The sequence below is a fragment of the Budorcas taxicolor genome, chromosome 19, assembly GCF_023091745.1.
Source record: "Budorcas taxicolor isolate Tak-1 chromosome 19, Takin1.1, whole genome shotgun sequence".
Lineage (NCBI taxonomy): Eukaryota > Metazoa > Chordata > Mammalia > Artiodactyla > Bovidae > Budorcas > Budorcas taxicolor.
The window spans coordinates 38773575-38798479 of NC_068928.1; the positions used below are offsets into that span (position 1 = coordinate 38773575).

The 24905-nt window shown below is 55.6% G+C and overlaps 1 protein-coding gene across 1 annotated transcript in view; it reads left to right on the forward strand.

The window, feature by feature from the left end:
• Positions 1-24905, forward strand: part of ARHGAP23 (Rho GTPase activating protein 23) — a 69317-nt gene that overhangs the window by 96 nt on the left and 44316 nt on the right. The window contains exon 2 of the mRNA XM_052657556.1: positions 23423-23584. Within this exon, the coding sequence (XP_052513516.1) occupies positions 23423-23584 (162 nt within the window). The remainder of the gene's footprint in view (positions 1-23422; positions 23585-24905) is intronic.

Sequence of the window (24905 nt, forward strand, 5' to 3'; positions counted from 1 at the left end):
CAGGCGCTGCCGGGGAGGTGGCAGCAGGGCTGGGGTCGCGGCGTCCCCGCTCCGTGGGCACAGCCTGGGGCACACGGCGCGGGCACCGCGGGGCACGGCCGCAGAAACATCCGCTGGTGGTCGGGAAGGGGGCTGGAGCGGGAGCTGCCCTGGGCAAAGGACGGGAACGAGGAAGGTAGTCAGGGGGTCGGGACGCGCACTGGGCTGCCAGGGCCAGGGGCAGCGACCCGGGCAGCGGTGCCAGGCCCCCGGCGGCCGGGCAGCGAGGGCAGGAGGCCCGCGCCTTTTGTCCGGGTTTTTCAGGCGGGGCGCCTGCCGCCGTTTCCTCTGCCCGAGTTTTCGTTTTCCGTTGGCGAGGCCCCGGCACAGCTGGAGGGAGAGGGAGTGGGGGAGGGGGTTCCCAGAGCGGGATGTCCTTGGCCACTGTGCCGGACACCCCCTCCCTGGGCCACACTCCCCTCCTGCCGGGCCGGACCACCGACAAGCTGCCCGGCGCGGGTCCACCGCCCGACTGGGTCCTGAGGAAGAGAAACAGGGCCGGGACCCCCGGTCCTTCAGGCGCAGCTGCCCTCCCTTCTGCCCTCTCAGGCTGGCTGTGGGTGGGTCTGGGCACGGGGTGCCAGGGGCATTACTCAGCGCTGGGCTGCTTTGCTTGGGTTCTTTCATCTGCCAGCTGCTGAGGCTGGGGAGGGGCCAGCAGGGGCCTGCCGGCTCCATTGAGGCCAGCCCCCTCCATACCTCTGAGCCTGACTGCCCAGTTCTGCTGGAGCACCACCCCAAAACACAATCCCCCTCTTTCCAAGCTGAAGAGTTGAACACTGTAAGGTTAGTGGTTTTCGGAGCTGGGGAAAAAGTTCTCTGGGGGTCCAGGTTGGGATCAAGGCCTGGGCAGAGGTCTCTTGCTCTTTTAACGCGGCTGGAAGATTTAGGGCTATTCCTCCCCAACCATCTGCTCAGTGTTGAGCTGGGGTCTGGTGCTTTGGAATCTCTGAGCATGGTGTGTACCTCAGAAGCTGGATGTGTGCACAGTTCTCCCTTAATCTGCATCTCTATCCCCCACTCCCCCTCTACCTTTCAGCCAAAAGTGTTTCCTAATTACAAACTTGAATTTCAGGATGGACAGGGGATGGAAGTGGAGGTCATTATCCTTGAGTTCCTTGCATCGCCCCCTCCACACACACTCCACCACCTACTTCATCCCCACCCCCCCCACTATCTCCACCCCAAGCCCCACCCTGTCTGCTGAGGGTGGATGGCATTTGATCTCCTGGGGTTCTCCCCCTCTGCCAGGGCAACAACCCCATTCCTCAGAGTGGCCCCTTTTACTGAGATGCACTCATTGGCATGCAGTTTGAATCTCAGTTACATAACCAGTCATCTCACCTCCAAACACAGCCCAAAGGCCCCCCCGCCCCAGACTCTTCTACTTGCTCAGAAAGTGTTTGGGTCCACCCTAGGTTTCAATACAAAAATCCTTCAATGCTGGATATGAAGGCTTCAAAAGCCAAGCCCTAGGAGCAGGTAGGGTGGATATTAGGGGCCGAGACTACACAACAATAGTGCCGGATCTTCTGATGGGAGTCACGGCACAAGATGAAACTCTGAGGAGGGGGGTAGTATTAGGAAGGTGGCTTTGGGACACCATGGAGAATGGGGCAGGCTTTTGAGGATCTCAGCTGAAGCAGAAAGGGACTGGACCCTGGGAATAGGCCCTGTGTTTAGGCAGCCTGGACGGGGACCTCTGTGCTCCCGCCTCAGGCCAGCTCTGAGCTCATGGGCCAGGGGTGCAGGAAGCCTGACTGGGCCCCCCATGGGTGCAGCACTTTGAGTGGGGGATGAGGGAGGCTGCTGGTTACAGAACAGAGAGTGCAGGAGTGGGCAGAGCCATTTATTGCTTCATCCTGTATTGCAGAGATACTTAAGGACTTCATGATGTATCAGATTAAAAGAGAGTCTACAAAGCAGAATGGAATAAGTTACCAAATGAAGGACTGCAGTTAGCTCTTTGAGAGAACTTCTAGGGAGAAGTTTATAAGCTGTAGCATCCCAGGTTAGCCTGGAGCATCATGCAGGGAAGTTTCCTCTGGTGTAGTGGGCTAGGTAGATTCCTATGATGTTGGATTCCAGTGTAAAAATCTGGAGATATTCATGGGAGATGCAAATATATTCAAATGAGCATATACATTAGTGCTTGAAAAAACGTGTCATAAGGATGAGGAGTTGCTTTAATAGTAGAGCTGATAGCTAAGACATAGATAGCAATTTCTCTGGGCCAGGATTTATATGTTACATCTTTCAGCCCTCACAAAACCACAGTGATGTGGGTACTATTATTTTATTATCCCCACTTGTCAGTTGAAGACACTGAGGCACAGAGAACCAATAGCGTGGCCACAATCACATTACTAATGAGTGGCAGAGCCAGGACAGGAACCCAGCAGTCTGGCTCGAGTGCACGATCTCACTCCACTACCCTACGTCTCATGACCTGACTTGTCTGCTGTTACTCCCACCCTGAATCTGGGTCTGTCTTGGACACAGGCCAAGATCAAGGTCAATCTCTTGCTGAATTGAAGCTTGGTGGCTTGTCTTTCAGCTGAGACAGAAATGGGGACAAGATGCCTCAGGATGGCCAAGCCTCAGGTGTCCATCCGTGTTTGATGGGTGGAGAATTGGCTCATTTACTCCTCCAGCCCCCCATCCCACCCCATGCCAACCCACCACACTTGGTCAGTGGCTTGGTTCATTGGTGTTTTCCTTCCAAAGGGGCATCAGCTGTGCTCTGTTGGCTGCAGGGGTTCAAAGGTGAGATATTGGCTTGGTCAGGGGTTTGAACAAAGCCTGGTTTTAATTATCCTGCTCTCTCTCCCTCCCCAGAGAGAACCATGAATAGGGCCTGTGGGAGCTGGCTCTGCCTTTCCCCTAGCACCCTCCACCCCCTTCGAATACCCGCCTTTAGATCCAGGCCCCCCTCTTTCATGTGAAATTGTGCCAGTTTGTCAGCAGGGCAGTGCCAATCAGTACCAGGCTGATGTCTCCTCCTCACTGCCTCAGTGGGACAGCAGGCTGGGATGGACTCTGGGGCCAGTTGAAATCTCTGTCGGGGTGGAGCTTGTCACCTGTCAGAGTGGGTCAGGACCAGAGGGGCCATCTTGTCCAGCAGTGGGGAGCCTGAGGCCAGAGAGTGGTGGACGGGAACCCAGGGGTTCTGACTCCCAGGCTCCCGGCCTGTGCTTTCCCCATACAGCTCTGTCCTGGGTGCCCCATTCCAGTGCAGGGTTCTGACACTGGGAGGGAAAAGGGAGGGCAGGGAGAAGCCGGGACAAGTGGACAATGTGTCCTGTTCATCTCTGTGTCCCTAGTGGCCAGCACAGTGCCTGGCACAGAGCTGCCAGCCCTCCATAAATGTTTGTGAAATGCAGGCCAGGGAGCAGCCCCTTCCCTGGACCTCTAGGGTGCTCTGTGCCAGTTCTGCCCAGCATCGGGATGCTTGGTCTACACATCAGTCTCCCTGCCAGACTGGAGTTATTTGAGGGCAAGAAAAATAATCACGGCCACCACTTCCACGGGGGTGCATTGTCCCCATCCCATGTGACGGATGAAGACACTGACAGAAAGAATTATATGGCTTCCTGAGGTCACCCAGCTAGTAAGTGGAAGAGCTAGGGAGTTGACCATGCTTATTCTAACAGCCTCAGCGGTGCTGTGTTTATCTTGGTATCCATAGAGCCTGGTATACAGCCAGAGCTCTGAGAATGTTTGTTGACTGACTGACTGACTGACTATGTGGAAAAACCATGGAATCCTGTAGTCTAATCCTTTGGAGGTAACTGGGTTAGAGTCTTGGGAAGGTAGCCTAGAGGTGCACCATCTTATTCTCTGTGCCAGGACTGCCTGAGCCAAACCTGGAGAGGAAAGGAAAGCTCACCCTGGGGACTTACCAGGCAGTCCAGTGGTTAGGAGCTTGCCCCCCGGAACCTGGACGGGAGCTAAGATCCTGCAAGTCGTGTGGCTTGGCCAAAAAAAAAGCTCACCCACACCCTATCACACCTGCCCTCCAAGGCCACTGGGGGCCCCCAGCTTTCTGACTTCTCTCTTGCTCTCACTCCCTCCCTTCCTTCCCCAGAGTTCTAAGGGAGTGGTGCAGAGCAACGGGCAGGTGGGAAAAAGACGACAAGTTAGGTTAAAGATGGCTGTTCCCTTTTCATCTCTCTGGCCCTGAGATGCTCAGCCCAGATGCCCACTCCATCTTGGTGGAAGATTCCTTCCCTTTCAAGTTAGAGGGTGGATGGAGTAGCAGGTTTGGGACAGGGCCTGGCACAACTAATAATTCTCCATCTCTCACGGGAAGGGGTGTTGGGTTTCCAGTCACCTCGAGTTGTAAACCTGAAGCCCAAGGCCAACTTCTCCAGCCTCCTCCAGCCTGTGTACCCCAAGGGAGGTGACTTCTTCCCCTTTGACTCCCTCTGTTCCCCATGGACTGCTTTGAATTAGCATCAAACTGCCACTATCTGCAGGCCACACTTCATCTGCTGACAAAGGCTGGTGGGAGCTAACTAAGAAAAAAGAAGTGTGGGGAGTGTGGTCTGCCTTCTAATATAGACAGGCCAGCAGGAGATGAGAGCCCCAGGTCTGGTGTGGCCTCTGTGTGCTGGGAGGCACATTGGGTGTCTGGCCTTCCTTCAGCCTGAGGGGGTTCAAATTTCAGCTTTACCCCTTATTAACTGTATGACCTTGGCCAACTCACTTAGTTGTTTCTGGTTTCTGTTTTCTTGTCCCTGAAATAATCCCTCAAAATTGTTGAAAGGATTAAATGAGGTAATACTTTACCTGGTGGCCGACATTTGATAATTGCAACTATTAGCTGAAACTGTTATTAAACAAACAATAATCAGTGGATAGAAATGAAAATGACACACTTTGGGCTCAATAAAGAGAACCCTTTATGGTTGGAGAAATCTGAAGCGCTGTCCTTGGAGGTAATGACGCCCCCACCAGTGGAGGTAAGCAAGCACAGATTGGACTAGAGAGAATTCAGGCATTGCATGAGGAGTCAACACAGAAAAACCTAAGGACCCTGCTTTGGGATCAGCACTGTGTGGTAAGAAATTAGAGGAGCAGGTGAGATGTGGTCCCTGCTGTCAGGAACTGGGGAGAAGAGTGAGAGGCTGGCTGCTGTGGTTTGGGCTGGGAGGCACCTCTGAGGAAAGGGAGTCCTGAAAGGCTGCCTGGAGGAGGCCTGGGAGGATGGGTGTGAGAAGCGGCCTGGGAAGGGCTTGGTGACTGAGGGGCAGTAGGTGTCTGGACCGCGGGCTCTGCAGTCAGCCCAAAGCTGCCTCCACATCCTGGCTGCCCAAAGGTACTGGGTGAATGGTGGGGGTGGGAAATGGGTAGTTCTCTGACCTCCCCACCCTCGAGACTTAGCTGGACGAGGGATCAGGACCACTCCCTGTGGCAAAGAGCTGGGGCCTGTAAGGAACAGAACTGGGGAAAGAAAGACTTCTCATGCCCAGTGCCTTTGGGGGCGTCCGGGGGTCGAGGGAACAGTGGGGCCTTTGTCCCCGGCCACCGGGAATCTGGCCCAGCAGCCAGCCCTGGGTCTGGCTGGGCCCTCGGCAGGCAGGTCCTCTTTGAAGTGACCCTTTCAAAGCTCAGCCTGAATCCCTGGGAGGAGAGAACTGGGGCGGAGCACGGGGATGACAGACCCACAGCCAAGATGGAAACAGACCCGGCGCCGGCCCCTTCGGGTGGGAGGGCTGGTGGGAGGTGTGTGGGCCGGAGGAATGTGGCCAGACTAGGGGGACATGTGGGAGCCATGTGGAAGGACAGCCGCTCCAGGGTCTTGGCCGCCAAGTGGGGGTTAATTAGGGAAGGACAGAGCTCATTTTGGCCTGGTTTCCAACAGTCCCTAGCTTGATTTCTATCTGACTGTGGGCTCCTAAGTCTGCAGCTTCTTCCTTTTCTATTTCCTCAAAGTGTGTGAGAGCTCCTTGGAGAGAATTGGGTGTAGATGCAGGACTTCGAGGCTGTGTCTGAGAGCCCCCGAAAGGCTAGAAGGGGAAGCTGCAGTGCAGACCCCTACCCGCCACTGCAGTTTCCAGCATTCTCTGAAAGAGAATGGATATGAGGCCGCCCCCACCTCTGGGCCTAGAGAAAGTCCCAGGCCGAGGAGCTAGAAGCAGAGGGGAAGGGACAGGCAAAAGTGGGAGGAAGAGGAAGGCTGGATGCCAGGTGAGAAGCAGGTTCGGGCTGCTCAGTTCTGACCCAAGGGGAGTGGACAAGATCCCATGGTCTCCCCAGCTCTGACCTGCTGTGTTCCATGAAAGGGAGGAAAGGAAGGACCGAGTGTCTGTTGGTGGGTTGTTTTGGACTGAGCGGTGGACCGTGGAGCCTTCGGAGCCCAGATGAGACCCCTCCCTCACCCTGAGGCTCTTTTCTGGTTCAGGCCCCTCATCCCCATCTTCCCCTGGCACCTCGGCACTCTCTGTACTTGAGAAGACACTTCTAAATCTCCTTTTCCTCTTCCGAGGGTGTGGCCCCTGGTTGCACCAGGCCATGATGGGGGGGCTGCGGGTGGTTCTGGTACTTTCCTGTATCTTGCACTGGCATCTGAAGGGCTGAGCCCTCATTAGCTCTAATGAAGCCTTGGCACTGTGCCCCCCTCTGCCCTGCAGCACCTGGTGGGGGTGAGGGGATAAGGGGGCAGCTGAGGTTGGACCCAGAGCCCAGGAGGGGATGGCATGTCTCCAAGAGGGGAGAGTGGGAGTCAGGTAATGGGGGTCACTCAGCAAGGCCAAGATTGCTGGTGGGATGAGAAATGGGTCCCCCTCCCTGTCCCACTGGGACCTTTTCCTCCTCCAGTGGCTTCCAGGCGCTTAGATCCCCACAGTGCTAGGGAAAGCATTCTCTGAGACTGGGTGTGTCCCAGGGTGCTGAGGACATTCCCAGGCCTGGCTTGCATGAGAGTGTCCCTCTCCTTACTTTCAGCCTGGGGCAGGAGAAGGACCTGACGCCAAGAACTGGAGGCTCAGTGCCTGGGAAAATCAGGCAGTGGCGAGATCTTAATGCAGACCAGACCGGACTTTGTTCATTTGGTGGCCGTTTCCTGTGCACTGTCTGTGTTCCAGGCTCTCTCTATGGATGAATATGAAACAGCCCTGCCATCAAGAGGTTCCTTATCTGCTTCCCCACCAGCCAAAAGCTCCACTAAGGTTTTATAAGGGGTTCTGAGATGTGCATGTATACTATCCACCAGTGCAGACACCCCTTGCCACCCCTCAAATAATATTACCATGAAAATTGGCCAGATCTAACCAGAGAGACAGACCTACAGAAGATTCAAATGGTGTCTTCACCACGACATCATCTCAGTGTAAATGTGGTCACAAAAGAGATGACGGGAGTTGAAAGATGGAAACAGTGCCACTGGGTAGAATTTCTGTAGGGATTGGTTAAAAACCAGTTGGTGATATGATTAATCTCCTTTCTGTCATCTCCTCTTTCCAAATCTATTGTTGAGAATTCTTTGGTGAAACCTCTTTTGATCAGTTTTCAAGTACTGTCATGAAGTGGTTGTACATTTACAGATAATAAGAACCAAGACCCTGAGAGGCTAAATTACTCCACCAAAGGTCATCCAGCATCCAAATTTAAATCTGGGTCTTTCTGAATTCTAACTAAGGCTATCGTGTGTCATGGCTACTTTCCCAGACAAGAAAGAGCCTGGGAGCACAGTCCCCATCTTGGAAAGGTGGCCACTTTTCCCTGCCCCCAGCTGAGCCTTGAAGTCCAGGTAGGGGCTGGCATAATGAAGGAAAGATGGTCTTTGACTGGGGTCACACAGCTGGGACCTGATCTTAGGTCTCTTGGACTCCTAGCCCTTGGGGACACCTAGTCAGTCATGCCAGAATGAAAGAGGAGCCAGGCTCTGAGGTTGACTGAATCTTTTAGGGGCACACAAGGGGTTGCATTGGGCTGGGGACTGAGTGCCCTGTTCCTGGTCCAGTGTGCTCCCCACTTTGGTCATTGATGAGAAAAGGGGAGGCAGGGATGGGCTGCTGTAATTTTCCAAAAGCCCAGCTGTCAGACACGAGCTCCAAGGAGGAGAGGCTGACCTGGCCCTGAGGTGGGCAGGGAATGGTATCTCAACTGCAGAACCTAACCAGGGCCTCGACAGAACAGGTTGAGAGGTTGCACATATCATTGCGACTCATCCAAGGGGTGACCGGAAGGACTGTTGGGGAACCGTGACTGCCGGGCCAAAAACAAGTGTGAGCAGGGGCCCAGCGCAATGCTCGAGCGCATTCGGACACGCTTCCGGGAGGGCAGAGACCCACCAATCAGATAAGCCAGCTGCTCTCTATTTGCATTTCATCTGCATGACCACACCTCTTCGATCCTGCCACTCAGCCTCCGCCCCCAAGCGTGACTCCTTGGCCTCTGCCCCATTTCGGGACCTTGTGCAGGGCTGGGCTCGGGGGCTGCGGGCATGAAGGGCCGTCCTGGGCGTCCAGCGTGACCGCCCTATTCATAGCTCAGGGGCTGGCGTAGTTCGCATACTTGGCGTTACTCACGTCTGGCTGGTCCGAGGTTGCCACCCTCTGCGCTCCTCCTTCCCTCCACTCCTCTTTCCTCCCCCTTGAACTTCCTGTGTCTCCTCCACCACTTTCCATCTCTGCCTGTTTTCCTGAAGTCTGGGGGTGGCCGAAACCTCGGGAGGAAACTGAGGCCTAGAGGGGGGCGTGTCTCTCAGCCGGGCCTCAAGGGAGAAACGTAGTAATGAGGCGTGTGATGAGGTGGCTGAGAGCCTGGACTCTGCCGGCAGACAGACCTGGGCTTGAATCTGCGCTTCTGCTATCCGTGGCTCCCTGGCAAGTCCCTTAGCTTGCAGTCTGGGAAGCTATTCAGAAACAGTCAAGCTGATACCTGGAGGGTAAGGGAGAAGTTAAAGGAAGGTGGGGGAGGGAAAGACAAATGTTAAATTCCAGGGAGCGAGAGCTGTGGCTGTGGTGGGCCAGCGCTGAGTGGACAAGGGCTTGGCCAGCTGGGGTAAGGGGAGAGTGGACCCTGCAAAAGAGACGAAGCAGCTTCCCTTTTCTCCTCACCCCTGCCTCTCTTCTTCCAGCAACCCCACTTTCTGAATCTGGTTCCTACTGAGGAAGGAGTTGGGTGGGGGGCAGTACAAGAAGATGGACAAAGATCTGAAGCAGCCTCTGCCCCGACAGACCTTTCCTCCGAATGGGGATTTGCCAACCATCTACCCTCTCTGAGGAGAAGCTCACTCATTCCTGAACATTCAGAAACAAGTGTGCTGAGCATCCATGCTGGGCCAGGAGCTGACACGGTTCCAGCCTTCCAGAACCTGCAGCCCCGGGGGGAGATGTTGGTCAAAATAACCTCATAAATATATAGACACCATCTCAAGAGTACTGTGAGATCTGACCTGGTCCGGGGGCCAGAGGAGGTGTCTCTGGGGAGTGACTCTTTTGCTGAGAACTGCAGAGTGGGTTGGAACTAATTAGGGTGTGGGTTGATGAGGCAGGGAGGGAGCTGGGCAAGAGGGAACAGCATTCCAGAAACAGCATGTGCAAAGGGCCTGAGGCTGGAAGGGTGCCTAGTCTTCAAAGGAACTGGAAGGAGGCCAGGGTAACTAGAGCGCAGAGAAAGGGGGTGTGGTGGGCATGGAACCCAGAGGCTCATTGCACAGGGCCTGGTGGTCCTTATATTTAACACAATGCATCCGGACTGTCAGGGGCCAGAGGGGTGACGGAGACTTGAACAGAGCGGTAGACATGGTGAAGTGGGTAGGCTCAGGAGACGTGTGGGAAACAGAGTCCACTCTTGGATGGTGGGATGTAGGGCCCGGGCTATAACCCCTCCCATGTATCGGTTCCCAGGATGCTTTCCCAGCAACTTTGTCAGACTGCAATACCTACCTTTGTTTTGTAACTGAAGAAATAAAACCTATGCGAACTCGAGGACACAGTCAGAAAAGGACTAGAGTCAAAACCGTTGGCAAGTGTGACCCTTTCTCCAGGTCAGCTTTCTCAAGGCTGGGCCAGAAGTCTCCTTCTCACCAGCCTTCTATCCCACGCCCTTAGGTGCCCTATGGTTTAGCTCAGCACCAGGCTGGGTGGGGGGCCCCAGAGGCCAAGGTGATGTGTGGGTGTGTGTCTCGCTTATCCTAAGAAGCTGCTCTGCTGTTAAATGAGGTAATAATGCATGTGAAGCGTGCCTGGCTTATAGCAAGGGCTCAACAAATATTAATTACTGCTGTGGCTGTCACAGTGTCCCCAAATGCAGAGCCTGGCACCTGGTGAGGGGGAGGATCTGGGGCCGAAAGCAATGCCGTCTGTCCTCTTCAGACCACAGAGCCCAGCCCAGAACCCATCCCAGCTCCCTCTTGGGCAGAAGCCAGGGGAGGTTATTTGTCCCTGCAGAGCCACCGTCCCCTCCACCCTTCCAGCTGCCTCAGGGGCAACACGGGCTGGATTAGGCAGAGGTTCAGCTCTTAGGCTGTGCGCTGTGCGCTGTGCGCTGTGCGCTGGGGCGTAGGATGACCTGGGCAGGTTAAGCAGGGCCTGGGCTGAGGGGGTGGGTGGTTTCAGGGGTGGAGCTGAGAACCTCTCCCTGTAGGGAGCCCCATGTGCCCTTGGGTAGACTTTCAGAATCTGCTGAGACCTGCCCTGGGAGGGGATGTGGTCTCAGCTTGACTTGGACTGAGCGCTCCCCTGAAAGAAACCAGGGGATGCACCTGTTGTCTCTGCCCAGGTGGTCAGACAACAGGAAGAACTTCTGGAGAGAGGAGTAGGGGACCACAGGAAGAGCCACGCCCAGGGTTCTCCCCCAGTCTCCTCCGGAATGAGCCTTTCAGTGTGGAGTCAAAGAACGGATATGATGACTTTGGGGAAGAGTCATTGTAGGCATCCTCTGGCCTTCAGGAATGGCTGCCCCTAACACGATCTAGTCTGAGAAAGGGCTCCGGCCTCTCTCCAGGCCTACTTGACCAACCAAAGTGAGACCCTTCCTGAGGGTCCACAGTCGCTCTGTCCTTCTGCTCTTCTGTAACAGGCAGGGAGTGTGACCCTGGGCCCTGGTTAGGGGCCTGGACAATGCCACGGGGAAGGGGAGTGGAGGGAATGAGGGTTCCCTGCCCAGTCTGGGCTGTGAAGGAGATAAGTGTGCCAGACCTGGGCCAGCAGGGGGCTCTGCCGCGTGTGGGACCTGCCAAGGCTGCATCCTTCAGCGTGCGGGCGTGGTTTTCTTGGAGTGTGTGCCTGAGAGAGCATGGGAGAACAGGGATCTGCCTCTTTGTGCACACTCTGGTGTGTGTATACATGTTACAAGTGGTGTGTAAACATATGTACGTAGGCTTTGAGGGGAGGGTCAGACCTCAGGGGATCAGGAGCCCCATACTCAGCCTGATTTTGCTAGAAAAGCTCTTCCAAGGTCCTGGCACCTTGGAATGTGGCATTTCAAGACACTGCATCCGTCTCTCTGGCCTCTGATAGATGGTAAGTGAAAGTTAGTCGCTTAGTCATGTACGCCTCTTTGCGACGCTATGGACTATAGCCCACCAGGCTCCTCTGTCCATGGAATTCTCTAGGCAAGAATACTGGAGTGGGTTGCGATTTCCTTCTCGAACGGATCTTCCCAAACCAGGGATCGAACCTGGCTCCCCCACATTGCAGGCAGATCCTTTACCGTCCAAGCCACCAGTGAAGCCTGATACCAATGCTAAGGGTCTACTGTGTGCCAGGTTCAGACTCCCCTGGTCCTGAGAACTCCCCCTGCAGGGGAATAGTAGGGCCCCAGAGATGACAGTGGGGGTTCTGAGAGGACACAATGGAAAGGGATGGGAGGGAAAGGTTCTCCCTGAATGCGGTGCCCAGCTGTCCTGGGCATCCACTGTGGGCAGGGCCTGCTCCTGGGCCCCACTGGAGGACCCGTTCATTTGTTCTATTTTCTTTCAATAATATATATATATATTTTTAAGTGTATGGTTCAGTGGCATTAAGTCCATCCACATCGTTGTGCAGCCATCACCACCACAAACCTCCAGAACCTTTTCATCTTCCCAAACTGAAACTCTGTACCCACTAAAGGATAACTTACATTCCCTTTTCCCCCAGCCCTTGGTAGCCACCATTCTATTTCCTGTCTCTGTGAATCTAGGTATCTCATAAAAGCAGAATCATACAATATTTATCTTTCTTTTTTAAAGCAGTGTTGTCTCTCTCTCTCTCTCTCTTTTTTTTTTTTTTTTGCTTTTTAACCATACCACGTGGCATGTCAGATCTTAGTTCCCAGAGCAAGGATCAAACCCGTGCCCCCTGCAGTGAAAGTGTGGAGCCCTAACCACTGGACCACCAGGGATGCTCCAATACTTGTCTTTTTGATCTGGCTTATTTCACGTAGCATAATGTCTTCACGGATATAATGTCTTCACGGGTCATTGTAGCTCAGATGGTAAAGAATCTGCCTACAATGCAGGAGACCCCGGTTCCATCCCTGGGTCAAGAAGACCCCCTGGAGAAGGAAGTGGCAACCCATTCCAGTATTCTTGCCTGGAGAATTCCATTGACAGAGGAGCCTGGTGGACTACAATCCGTGGGGTCACAGACACGATTGAGTGACTTTCACTTTCAATTCACAATGTCTTCATGGATTATCCATATTGTGGCATATGTCAGAGTTTAAGACAATAAAATTCCATTGTGTATATATATATATATATATCACATTTTGTTTATCCAATTCATCTGTAATGGGTTGTTTCCACCTTTCCATAAAGGGAACCTTCATGAAATATGCTGCTGTGAACATCATTGTACAGGTATCTGAGTCCCTGCTTCCACTTCTTCTGGGCACATGGCCAGATGTGGAGTTGTTGGATCATATCGTGATTCTGTGTTTAATTTTTTCCATAACCACCATATTGTTTTCTACCATTTAAAAAATTGGAATATAATTGTTTTACAATGTTGTGTTGATTTCTGATGAACAGTAACGGAGATCAGGCATAAATATACACATATCCCCTTTCTCTGGAGCCTACCTCCCACCTGCCGCACCCTACCCACTGGGTCATCTCGGAGCAGTGGGACTGGGCTCCCTGTGTTTTACAGCAGCTTCCTGCTAGCCATCTGTTTTACACGTGGTAGTGTCAACGCCACTCTCTCAGTTCATCCCCTCCTCTCCTTCACCTTCTACGTCCACATGTCCAGTCTCTGAAAATGCAAATAAACCATTTTGCATTCCCACCAGCAAAGCGCAAGAGATCGAGTTTGTCCACATTCTGACCATCGGGCAAATACTTTTTGAGAGCCTACTACAGACAAAGCACTCTAGCCGTACAAATACATTTCTGAAAATGTAGTAGCTATGATCCTTAGGAAACTCTCAGTCTAGTGGGAGAGACTCAGGCCAGGCCCTGGAGCACTCTCCAATCTGAGGGAAGGACACAGGCCTTGACTGCTGGGAAGACACTCTGGACTAACAGGGCTGAACAACAACAAGCCTGCTCTCAAAGAGCCCAATCTGATGGAGAAAGCACGGCTTCTTCTTTCTGATGAGTCCCCAGACAGGCCCAGAGATCAGAATGGCTACCGAAAGGGCATGCCTTGAGACAGTCGAGGGGCTGCTGAGTGGAGTAAATCAGGGGTTGAGAGGACCTGTGGTGCGCCCTAGCCCACGCCGGGGCCACGGTTGCCTGGGCAATGGCCCAGCTGTTTACTTTGTGGCTGGCTCCAGACTCACCCTGCTCTGGAAGTGCTCATTTCCCACTACGAGGAAAGACCCCTCCCTCTGGTGTCCCTGAGGAGGGCACTGGCTCTCCTGCTGGGAGGAGGCCCTGCCAGCCTGGCACCTTCGCTATGCTCCTTGTCTGCTGGGAGCAGGCTCTGTCCTGGGGTCTCGTGTTGGCTGCTCCTTCCTCATTCCCAAAGGGCCTACAGACAAGGTTCAGGGCCTGAAGAAGTTCTGCTACAAAAGTGTGGGGGCTCCTGATGAGTCCTCCCTGCTTATTAGGGGGAGGTGGGGCACGTAGGGGGCTGGCAGTGGAGATGATGGTGATGTCCACGTGAATAGGTTCACCTGGGTCTGTACAGACCTTCTTGAGCGTCTGTACGTGTCACTGTGTCTTTGTGTACGTGGGGCTGAGCTGTTTGTATGTCTGAACGTGAGTGTGGTTGGGTGTGTGAGAGTGTGAATATCCAAAAGATGCTGAAAACATCTTGCACTGACCTTGAGGGCAAATGAAATAAATCAGAGAAAGAGAGATACTGTAAGTATGATTTCACTTATATGTGGAATCTAAAAAGAAAACCCTCCAAACAAACAAAAAACCAAACCAGGTTCATAGACTGGTGGTTGCCAGAAGTGGGGGGTGGGTGAAATGGGTGGAAGGAGTCAAAAAGTAAAGTCATGGGGATGTCATGTATAGCATGGTGACCACAGTTAATAATAGAGTATTGAGTATTATATGCTTGAAAGTTGCTAAGAGAGTAGATCTGAAAAGTTCTCATCACAGGAAAAAAAATCTGCAGTGTGGTAACATGTTTAACTAGACTTGTAGTGATCACTTCAAAATATATATGAATATCCAATCATGCTTTACACCTGAAACTAATATAATGTTACACGTCAGTTATACTTCAATAAAAAAGCCGTTTAAAAGAAAAAGCAACAAACAAAAGCTTGCATTTATTGAATTCCTACTCAGAACTTCCTTTAATTGACTTAATTTTCCCAACAGCCTATGAGGTGGAACTTGTGTCATTCCCTTTTTATTGGTGAGGAGCTGAGGCTCAAAGAGGTTAAGTAATTTGCCCAAGGTCTCACAGCCAGGAAGTAGTAGAGACAGGACACAGACCCAGAACTTCTGGACTCCAGAGGACCCTGGAGTCCACGTGCTAAGCCCAAGCCATACTGCTCCTGGAAAAACTAGGGGATTTGGTGCTGCTTGAGACTGTCGGTCCCCCCTGGATTTCTGGCATCACAAATGCTTCCTCCTCCCTTTTCTCTCAACTTCCCCTCCCCCAGCCTTCCTGGGGCCCAGTTTCAGAGTGGGAGAGGAGTGTCACCACACCCCCACTCAGGGCAAGACTGACCCTGGATAGGGAGAGACCCTCTGAGCCACCCTCCTCAACTGCCTGCAGGTGAGACCAAGTATGGGGTCCTCAGGTTCCCAGTGACGCGGGTTATCTGCACACTGAAGAATGTTGGGGAGACCCGGGCCTGCCTGGCCGGCTTGTCAGCTTCGCCTGTTGTGGCACGTCAGGCTGCACACAAGCGGTGCTGAGAATCAGGCATCCGAGTGGGGCAGAAGGGTGGAGGAGGAGGGAGGGGGCGCCGCCCTTGAGCGGGGAGACTGGGGCAGGGGTCAGAGGCCCAGGCGTGGGCGGGCGGGCATGCCTTGGTGTCACATTGCCTGCATGCCTGGGATGGACCGGCTGGCAGAGGATTTGCTCTGTCTGTATGTGAGGTTGTGGAGTGGTTATGGTGATACCGACCAGGGTTCTTAGCCTTCCCCAATCAATAAAAATTAACTAGAAGCCAGACAGGAAATTCAGGCAAGGCTTTATTAGGGCCCCTGCTGCAGCAGAGTCTAGAGAGAACAAACAAGTTCCCTTGCTTGCTGCTACCTGAGGAAGGGGCAGGCCTGTTCCTTATATGGGGGGAGGGGAGGGGTGTGTCCAAGAGTCAGGCTGGAAGGGTGTCTTAGGTATTTTGCCCACCCCTCTGGTGGTGTTGAATATAGAGGGCATTCGTAATACCCTTTTTTTTCTCCCAAACTCCTGCTTTTCTTCTGGGCTCTTCAAAAGTGGCAGTTGGGTTTTTTTGGTCTCTTTGTATCTTTAGTCCATAATTTTGCCCCAACTGTAAATGTGTACAGTTATTTTTAGTCCCGTATAGTTTCTTTGCATTTTGTTGCTGGAGGAGAGTTTTGTCCAGGGGCAAGCACTGCAGCAAAGGGTCCCAGGTCCCAACATGTGTCAGTGGGTCCCAGTTTGGTCATGTGCAGTGGGCATATGGAACCAGTCAGACCTTTGGAAATTCCACATGATTCTCTTAGGGTGGTTGCATTGCTTGTCTCAGAGTTTGGAGCCTATGTTCTGGGAGGAGGCACTAAGCAAGCCAGAGGAAGTAAAAGCAGGCAAATTGCCCAGAGACCCCTCTCTCTCACTTCCTGAACCACATGCCCTTCAGCAGTGTCCGTTCCCTCCTTCACCTCTCACTTGACCCTTGGGCCCCAGGATGCTCTCCTTTCCCCAGCTCCCGGTTGTCAGGCTGGCCCCTGCAGCCTTCTGCTCCACCAGCCCCGTCCACCCTCTGGTTCAAAGGCTAACTTGGGAGGCCCTGAATGCCACCCCCAAACAAGCTGTCCCTTTCCAGAGAGAAGAGGCCTTGAATCCCTGACACAGGGGCTCCTTTGGTGTGTGTGGGGGGGTCTCTGTTGGTGGGGGTGAAGGCATCTGGCTTGGGCCTGAATCTAGAACTGGAGACCCCTGAAGATTTCAGGAGCTAGGATAGCACTGTAAGTGTCCTGAGGGTGAGGTCTGCATTTGTCTTATCTTCTAAGGTGTCCCAGCCCCCAGCATAGCACCTGGCCCTCAGCAGGCACTCAGGTTCCTGGATAGATAAATAAGAGGATAATGGAAAGAGATTTGAGTCAGTTAGAATCCTAGGATGGTCCCAGCTTAGTAAAAGTCAGCCTTGAATCAGTTATTTGTCCTCTTTGAGTCTCAGTTCCTGCATCTGAAAAATGGGTATAAAAACAATTTCACATATCCAGTTCTTAGGGTAAGGATCAAATGAGATAAAGTGAAAGTGCTTTCAAACAGTAAAGGATGATCTCATCTGGAGAGAGGAAGACTGGATGCCCTCCCTTTGGGAGTGTAGTCCCCAAGTCCTCCCCAGGGACCTTCAGGAAGATAAGGTTGAATGGATTTTGCAAGCTGGTCAAACTAGAGGATGATGGGAGAGACTGCTCAGCGGGGTAATTCCTGATTTGGGGGGAGGAAGCCGGGAGGGTGTAGGGGAGGACTCACACCAGGCAGGAAGGCTTGGAATAGAATCTCAGCTACGCCTGGTATTTCCCAGCCCTTGGCCCCCTCCCTGACTGCACTCTGGGGCCCACCCCACATTCCTTTCCCAAAGGAAATGGGGGAGGTGGCTGAGAGGTTCCCCAGGCCTGGAGGATCATTTATTCAAGCTGTGTATAGATTTCTAGGCCCTACTATATGTACCCTGCACCTGACATTCCTACCGAGGAAGCTGGGGTGGAGAGGGTGGGGTGGGGAAGGTGTCGGTTTGTGTTGAAGGAGGCTGTTATCTGCTTTTGGGGGCCTTGTTGCCCCTGCCAGGAGATGGGTGTCACAGATGGCCTGTATTTCCCAGGTCTCTGCAGCCCAGAACACAAACCTGGTGCTGCTTGTCCACCTCGCCTCTCCCCGCAGCCCTCAGAACCCTCACCCATTTCGAGGGAGGGAGGTGGGCTCTTGATCTGGACACACGGACATGTCAGCACCTGTTGCCCATGAGACTCCGTGGGGTACGAGAGGGGAGAGTGAGCCCATTTTCTCAGAACCAGGGACCAGACTTGCAGCAAAAGGAAAGGCAATCAGGCAGCTGGAGGGACTACCTGGCTGCCTTCTGGGAAAGCAGGTCAGGCTTTGAGTCAGGATGTCCCTATGGTCATAGCCCTTCATCTGGGGTGGCAGAGTCTGAGGACATCTGGGCAGTCCAGGTGGTCTGAGGCCCTGTCTTTTGGAGGGCATGACAAAGGCAGGAGTGGTCCTGACCCAGAGGCCTTGCTTTTCTAACGATGGGGAGCTTGCTGATGGAGATGCCAGGAGTCCTGCTCCCCCTGACCATGGATGGCCCTTTCCAGCTCTGCCCCAAGCCCTCCTGACTCAGCTCTGATGGCAGCCTCCCTCTTCCCGTCTGGCTTCCGCCAGGGAGGGGGTGGGGGTCTGGCTCCTGCACTGGGGGCCCAGCTAGCAGCAAACAGGAAACAGGAGAACAAAACCGCTCCCAGCCCCACACGCCTCACCCTCACCCTTCCGCCTCCTCCCTCGCTCCTGCCCACCCGCACGGGCCTTTATTTCTCCTCCCTCTGCCCCTTGGTCTCGGGTCCTCCCTGTGCCCCTCTGTCTCTCTCCTCTGCCTCCCACATGATCCTCATCCTGGCCTGTCCTTTCCCAGGACAGCAGGTGATGGAGATGAGGGAGGGAAGGGATGCTGGCTCTTCTGCCTGGTTCTCCCTTCTGGTGGCTTCCCCAGCAAGGGCCCAGCCCTATGCCTCTCCCTCCCTGACTCCTAGATCTGAGAGCGGAGTTTGGCTGGTCTCTTCCCTGCTGCCCTCAGCCTTCCTTCCCTGGTGTTGGCTAGAGTTTAGGGGTGAGATCAAAGTTGGAATGAGGGCGCTCTGGGCTTGGAGTCCCAGTGCCGCCCTCACAGACTGGGTGCTCCTGGGTTTCTATTGGTTCCCTCTCTGAAAACGGCCAGGGCAGCGGCCCCAGACCCCAGTGAGCCACTGTGTGCGACAAGCACACGCTGAACAGTCAAGTGCTTAGAAACAGCGGTGGTGACACCCGCTAGCCCAGGCCTCTGCCGACCCCACCCGGGAAGGGGCCTGGGAAGAGAGGGAGCAGGAAGGGGCGGAGGACAGGGTCTGCCGTGACTCCGGCTTCCTGTCTGACTCACGTGCTGGGGGTGAAGTGGGGGCCAGCTTGGAGCCCGCTGTCGGCTTGTGGTGTCCCCTCTGGGTCGAGCTAATGGGCAGGGGGTCCTGGGGAAGTGGGGCGGCTACACGTTCCCATGGCTGGTGGTGGGAAGTGTACAACATGACTGTGAAACAGGGTGGTATAAGAGAGAGCTGCTCCTTGTGCAGGGCAGTGCGTGTGAGAGTGTGTGTGTGTGTGTGTGTGTGTGTGTGAAAGAGAGACCTGCGGGGGCACAGCAGCAATGCATTGAGTGGATGTGCTGAGTAGTGTGTACAAGTCCTATAGGTGTGTGCCTTTGTGGGTTTTGTGAGTCTCCCTGTGGGGTGTGTGAGTGTGGGTAGGGATGGGTGGGTAGGAGGGGGCCTGGTGTGCGTCTAAGGGCACAGTGGATATGCTTGCAAGTGTGTCTCAGTGGGAGGTGGGGGCCATTATACCCATGGGAGGGTGCCCAAAGCGTGTGCATAAAGAAGGGCCTCCAAGCACACCGTGTGTATGAGGGGTGTAGTGCGCTTGTGTGCGTGTTTCTGTGGGGCATGTGGACTTAGGGAGCATGAGTGTGCCTGTGGGGGGAGGGTGTGGGGTGCCTAGATGTGTGTGTGGCAAGGTGGATTGGGTGTATGTTTACATGTGTACCCATGCGAGTGTGTATTTTCTCTGGGGCGCAGCAAGATGCGTGAGCTTTGGACTGGAAGGAGTATAGCGGGTGCGTGCGGGTACGGAGAGTTTTCCTGTGAGTGGGATGTGTGCGTGAGTGTGTGTGTGTATGCATGCGCGCGCGCCTGCACGGGGTGTGCAGTGTGTGACTGCGGGGGCACTGCGCAGGGCCTCTCCTGTGTGGGTGTGTGTGTGTGTGGGATGGGGCGGCCGCGGACAGGGGCCGCCCCGGAGGGGGAGGCGTCTGCCCTGCGCGACTCGCCGGTGTGTCGGGGCTCAGGCGCGCTCGGCGGAGAGGCGTGGGAGGTGCGGGGCCGCTACAGCCGTCCTGCCGCTGTCCGCGCGGGCCGTCCGTCCCCTCGGGGCCCCAGGGCCCCGGGCCCGCGGCTCCGGGGGGCGGGCGGGGACCCCCGGGGCCCGCCCGCCGCCGCCGCCGCCGAGGGGACCGAGGACGCCGCCCGCCGGGCGCCGAGGAGCGGCCGCCGGCCCCCGCGCGGCGCGCCGGGCTCCGGAAGAAGGGCCCGCGGCGCGCTGGGGCCGGGGCGGCGGCCGGCCCCGGGGGCCCCCGCCAGCCGCGGCTCTCGTGGGCAGCGCGGTGTGGCGCGTGGAGCGCGCGGGGGCCGGGGGCTGGCGCTGGGAGCGCGCCGTCGGCGTGGACTGCAGCGCCCCGGAGCCGCGCTGCCTCTGGCTGCCCTGCCTCAGCCACAGCGACCGCGGCGCACCGGGGGCGCTTCCGGCCAGGGTGAGCGCCGCGGGGGCCAGCGGGGCGAGGGGCCCAGTCTTCCGGGGACCCATGCCCCGGAGTGGGGAGGGAGTGAGGAGCTGGAGAGATGCAGGTGAGGGCGGCAGAGTGGTGGCTGAGACCTTTTCTGGGGGTGCTGGATGACAACCCCGAGTCTGGTGGTGGCCTGCATTGGGCTCAAGCCTCTTGGTTTACAGGTGGGAGAAAGATGGAAAGGACCGGGGTTGTTTGAAGAGATGCCAGGGCATGGAATCCTGGAGAGTTTGGGCTGACAGTGACCCTGAGTCAGAACTCTGCCCTCTCCCTGGGAGGGGACCTGGGCACAGAGACACACAGGGTTTTCAAGCGGGCCAAGGAGGTAATGAGTGACCTCAGGGTGAGGACTGACATGGCTGGGGTGGGGGGGGGTTGGGGTGGGGACAGTGTTTCTGAGGTCCGAGATCGACCAGGCTGGCAGGGTGTGAGTCACAGTGGGCACCATGCCCAGCGTGAACGCTGTGCTCCCCGCAATGACCTCTTTATGCTCCTGGGGGAGGGGAGGAGCCGGACTCCTGGGTTCTAGCTCCTGGTGTTGCCAGCCCATCACATGTCCAGTTCTGTCTTATTTGTGGCCCTGGGGCCACCTGCCCTTCTCCCACCATCAGTGGGAATTTCTGGATGTCTCTCCTGACCTGAGGGTGGGAACGTTTGGAAGTGGATCTGGACTAGGGGGCATTACTTGGTGATGTCCCTGTGTCCCCTGAGCCTGCCTCGCTCCTTCCTCTTGTCTCTGTACCTACCTCAGATAGCACAAATGGGGATGTGTGTGTGAGCTGTACCTCTTCCCAGTCTAATGACTTTCCACTGCTGGTCCCTTCTCTGTTTCTTCATCTGTCACCTCCCTCCCCGGCAAGATGAGAGCAAGACCCAGCACTGTCCCAGATGGGAGGAGAGCAGAGGAAACATGCATGTGTACTGAGGTTACATAGCATGAAGGACTGAGGTTAAACCTAAGGAAGAACTTCCCACAGAAGGGCTGCCAAATCTGGTCATTGATGGGGGCTGCAGTGTCTCCTCTTCAGGCAGGGCTGTGGTTACTGTGTCAGGGGGATTACCACACTGACATTCTCAGGCGCCTGGTTGGCAGGGATGGGGGAAGGGGCCTTGGAAGGAAGGAAAAGAGGAAAGAGAGGCAGAGATAAGGGAGGGAGCGCCAGTGGTGCCTGGGTGAGGAGAGGACCCGAGAGAGAAAGGCATGTCCACTGCCCTTGATTACAGGCCCCTCCTCCCCAGGGAGTGGTACCCCCAGGCAGCTGGCAGCTTCAGGCAGGATGTGTGCTGGGGGAGGGGCGGGGGGCGTGCGGGGACCTGTCCCAGCCACTTCTCATCACTGGGGCAGCTGGTGGCTTAAACCTTAATCCAGGACACCAGCAAAACAATAGGCCCTGCACACAGCCTCAGCTCAGAGCCTGGTGGAGGACGTGCAGCGGAGGCACTCCACGCTAGGCAGGAGCAGGGGTTTTGGTAGGAGAGGGCAGTGGAGGGTCCCCAGAGGCCCTCTTCTCTTCCTCATCTGTTCCTTGCCAGATCAGCAGAGATAGGAAATCCAGGGGATTTCAGATCTCAGCAGAATTCCCAGAGAATTTTCTCTTCTGGGCTCCTCAGACCCCCGTGGGTGTGTGGGACTCAGTGGGAGTGTCCAGGCTATAGCCACAAGTGGAAGGAGCTGAGAGGGCATCATTAGACCTTCCGCCTGATGCCAGAAAAGGCGGAGGCCTCCTACGGCCTCCCTGATGGGGGTCGTCCAGCTTTCACTTAGGCCCTTGTGAGGACAGAACGCTCACAGCCCCATCTGGGTCACTTTCCAGATGTATATATTAGAATGATCTCCCTGGCTAGGAGCTTCACTTGGCCTTGTCAAATCTTCCACCTGGCTGTGTCTTCTGGAACTGTATGAAGCAAGCCTGTTACTTCTGTGGCACTTTAATCTTCTGAGATTTGAGGATATTCCCTCCTCAAACCTCCTGCCCCGTGGAGCCCAGCCCCTACCCCACGCAGAAATCCCTAGCTTCGGGCTGAGCACAGGATCCACGCCTTCTGCCAGATGTGTATCTTGGAGGGTGGCTGGCTGCAGGCAGGGGCTTCTTAGGACGAGTGCATTAGAGTTGCAGTACATTAGAGGTGGGGAATGAGGGGGATTTCGTAGTGAAATTCCTGCCGGGTGAATTCCTCACCCCGGAATCTTCTTCCCTCTGCACCCAGCTGCGCCTTTCTTCTGCAGCTGAAGGCTCCTCCTGCCTGGTGCCAAGGAAGAGCGAGGGGATGAGGACTGTTGAGGGAGGAGAGGGGCTTCTCGCTCTCCGAGGGGTTTGGATTAGGGGCACCAGGTAGGTTAGGCTGCCTGAGATCAGGGGTTAGTGAACCCCTGAGGGAGCTGTCCTGGCTGTTCAGCAGGCAAACTGCCCTTCACTTTAACGCCCTCCTGTCACCCACTTTCCCTCTGTGTCTGAGCAGGGTACCTGAAGGGAACCTCCTCTCAGGCACTAACCTCCTTCTCTGCCTCTTGCCCCAGAAACACACCCATGTGCCCCCAAACCCTCTTCAGACACCCTCTGCCCTGCCATCTTGGGGAATCCCAAGTACTCCAGTGGGGTGGCCAGAGGGTAGTGGAGTGTCTCCCCAACCCGGCTCTCCACTCAGTTCTCGTGAGCCAACCGGAACTGGGCTCGGCCCCTTCAGCGGACTGTCCCTTGTGACTCATGGTTCTTCGCGTCTTCTTGCTGCTGCTCTTGAAGGATGCGTGTGTGTGTCAGTCTGTCTGTGCCTGTGTGTGTTGTGTGCACATGTCTGTGTCTCCGTGAGCACGTGTGTGCTCGTTGGTGTGTCTGCACCTTTGCACATGAGCATTCTTGTCTGGGTGTTTGTGGTGTGTCCCGTCTACGTGAGTGCATGTGGGTGTGTCTGTGCCCGTGTCTGCGTGCACGTGTGTGTGTGTGAGATTGTGCAGCGGGCACTTCCCAGGCAGGAAGGCTGTGTGTCCAGAGTCAGTGAACTTTGGCTGAACTGAACAGAACGGACACCTGACTTGCTGCACTGGCATTTCCCTGGATGCATAGGTGTCTTGAGGGGACTGAGGAAAAAAAGGAAAAGGAAACTGTTGGGCTGATGAGTGTAGGAGAGGAAGGGAGAGGGGAGGAGGGGTCTGGGCACAGCCGGGTCGGTGGGCCCCGGCCGTCCCCCCAGGTCCCCCCAGGTCCCCCAGGCTGCAGGAGGCTGTGTGTGGACTGGCATCTCACCCTTGCTCGCTCTGCTCCCACAGCTGCCTCCGGGCCCGAGGGATGGGTGCTCTCTTGCGCGCTCCCTCCCCTGGCAGGGCCCACGGACGCTGCTCCTGCACAAAAACCTCCAGGATGGCTTCGGCTTCACCCTGCGCCACTTCATCGTGTACCCACCCGAGTCCGCCGTGCACTGCAGCCTGAAGGTAGGCCCGTGCCCTTGCCTGCCCTGAGGGCACTTTCAGAGTGACTCCTCTGTGCTCTCCTCCAGGTGCTTCTGTGCCTGGGAAAGCGGGGCACTGAGAGGCAGGGGCGGCCCTGGCTGGGTCGCCTGTGTGACATGACAAGCCCCCGATCTGCTCTGGGCTCAGTCTTCTAAGGAGAATGGGTGGTTGGCTTGGGGCAAGGAGCTAGAGGTAGGGGAGTCAGGATGCTCCCCTAACCCCGGGACTCGCGGCCTCTGGAAGGTGAACAGCTTCTCAGGAGATGGGCTTCCAAGGACCCTTTGCCTACTGGCCACTTCTGAGCTGGGTTAGTTGACCCTCCGCGGCCTGAGCTCTAGGGCAGTCGTCCTCACAGACCTCCGGGGCCCCTCCCAGAGCGCCCCCCGGCCCTTGCTGGCCTCAGCTCTGGGCCTAGAAAGAGCCCTGTGCTGGGCTGGGGACCTGGGCCCCAGTGCTGGTACAGCTCCTAACTCACGGTGGATCTTGGGTAGTCTCACCCTCTCTGGGCTCCATGTCTGCTGCTGTCACCTGAGGGTATTTATCTATTTGACCCCTAGGAACCCTTCCAGGCCTAAAATAAATATCAGGTTCTCTGAGTCCAGGAACTGGGGCTACTCAAACCGAGCCACGGTATGGGCTGGGGGCAGGGGGTGGTCCCTAACAGGAAGGCTTGAGGGGGGCCTAGGCAGGAACCAGGACTCCCCAGGAGGGCCCAATTCCCTTCCCCTCCTCTCTCCCAGCAGGAGGGGAGAACGATTTATTTTGGGGCCCATGAACCTGTTTCTCCCCTCCCCCAGGGCTGGGACCAGCCTGCACAGCTGTTGAGGGACAGGGAGCTTAGTCCCACCTGCCAGAGAATCAAGGCATTGGATTTCTCTGCCTGGGTCGGTGTGCCTGCTCATGTTTCTTTGTATGCACACATGTGTGCATGGTATGCTAGTCATGTACACGCATGTGTGTATATCTAGACATGTGTCTATATATATGCTTCATGTGTGCATGTCGCTGCATAGCTCTCACACCCGTGTTTGAGTCTGGGTGTGAGCCAGATCTTCTCATTGGCTGTAAGAGGGGCTGATGGTGTGTGGTAGGAGCACTGCCTCACCCCTTATGCCCAAGGACACCAGCCTCCCAGTTCCCTGGAACCTCGGGTCCTTCCTTCCCCAGAATGTCCCCCCTTTCTGGACCTTCCTCCTTCTTTCAGGGGACCTCCGGACGGTGGCCCTGCAGATGCAGCTCAAGTGGTCTAGGCTGGGTGGTCGGCCTATGTCTCAGAGACACCTTGCTCACGTGGAAGACCCCA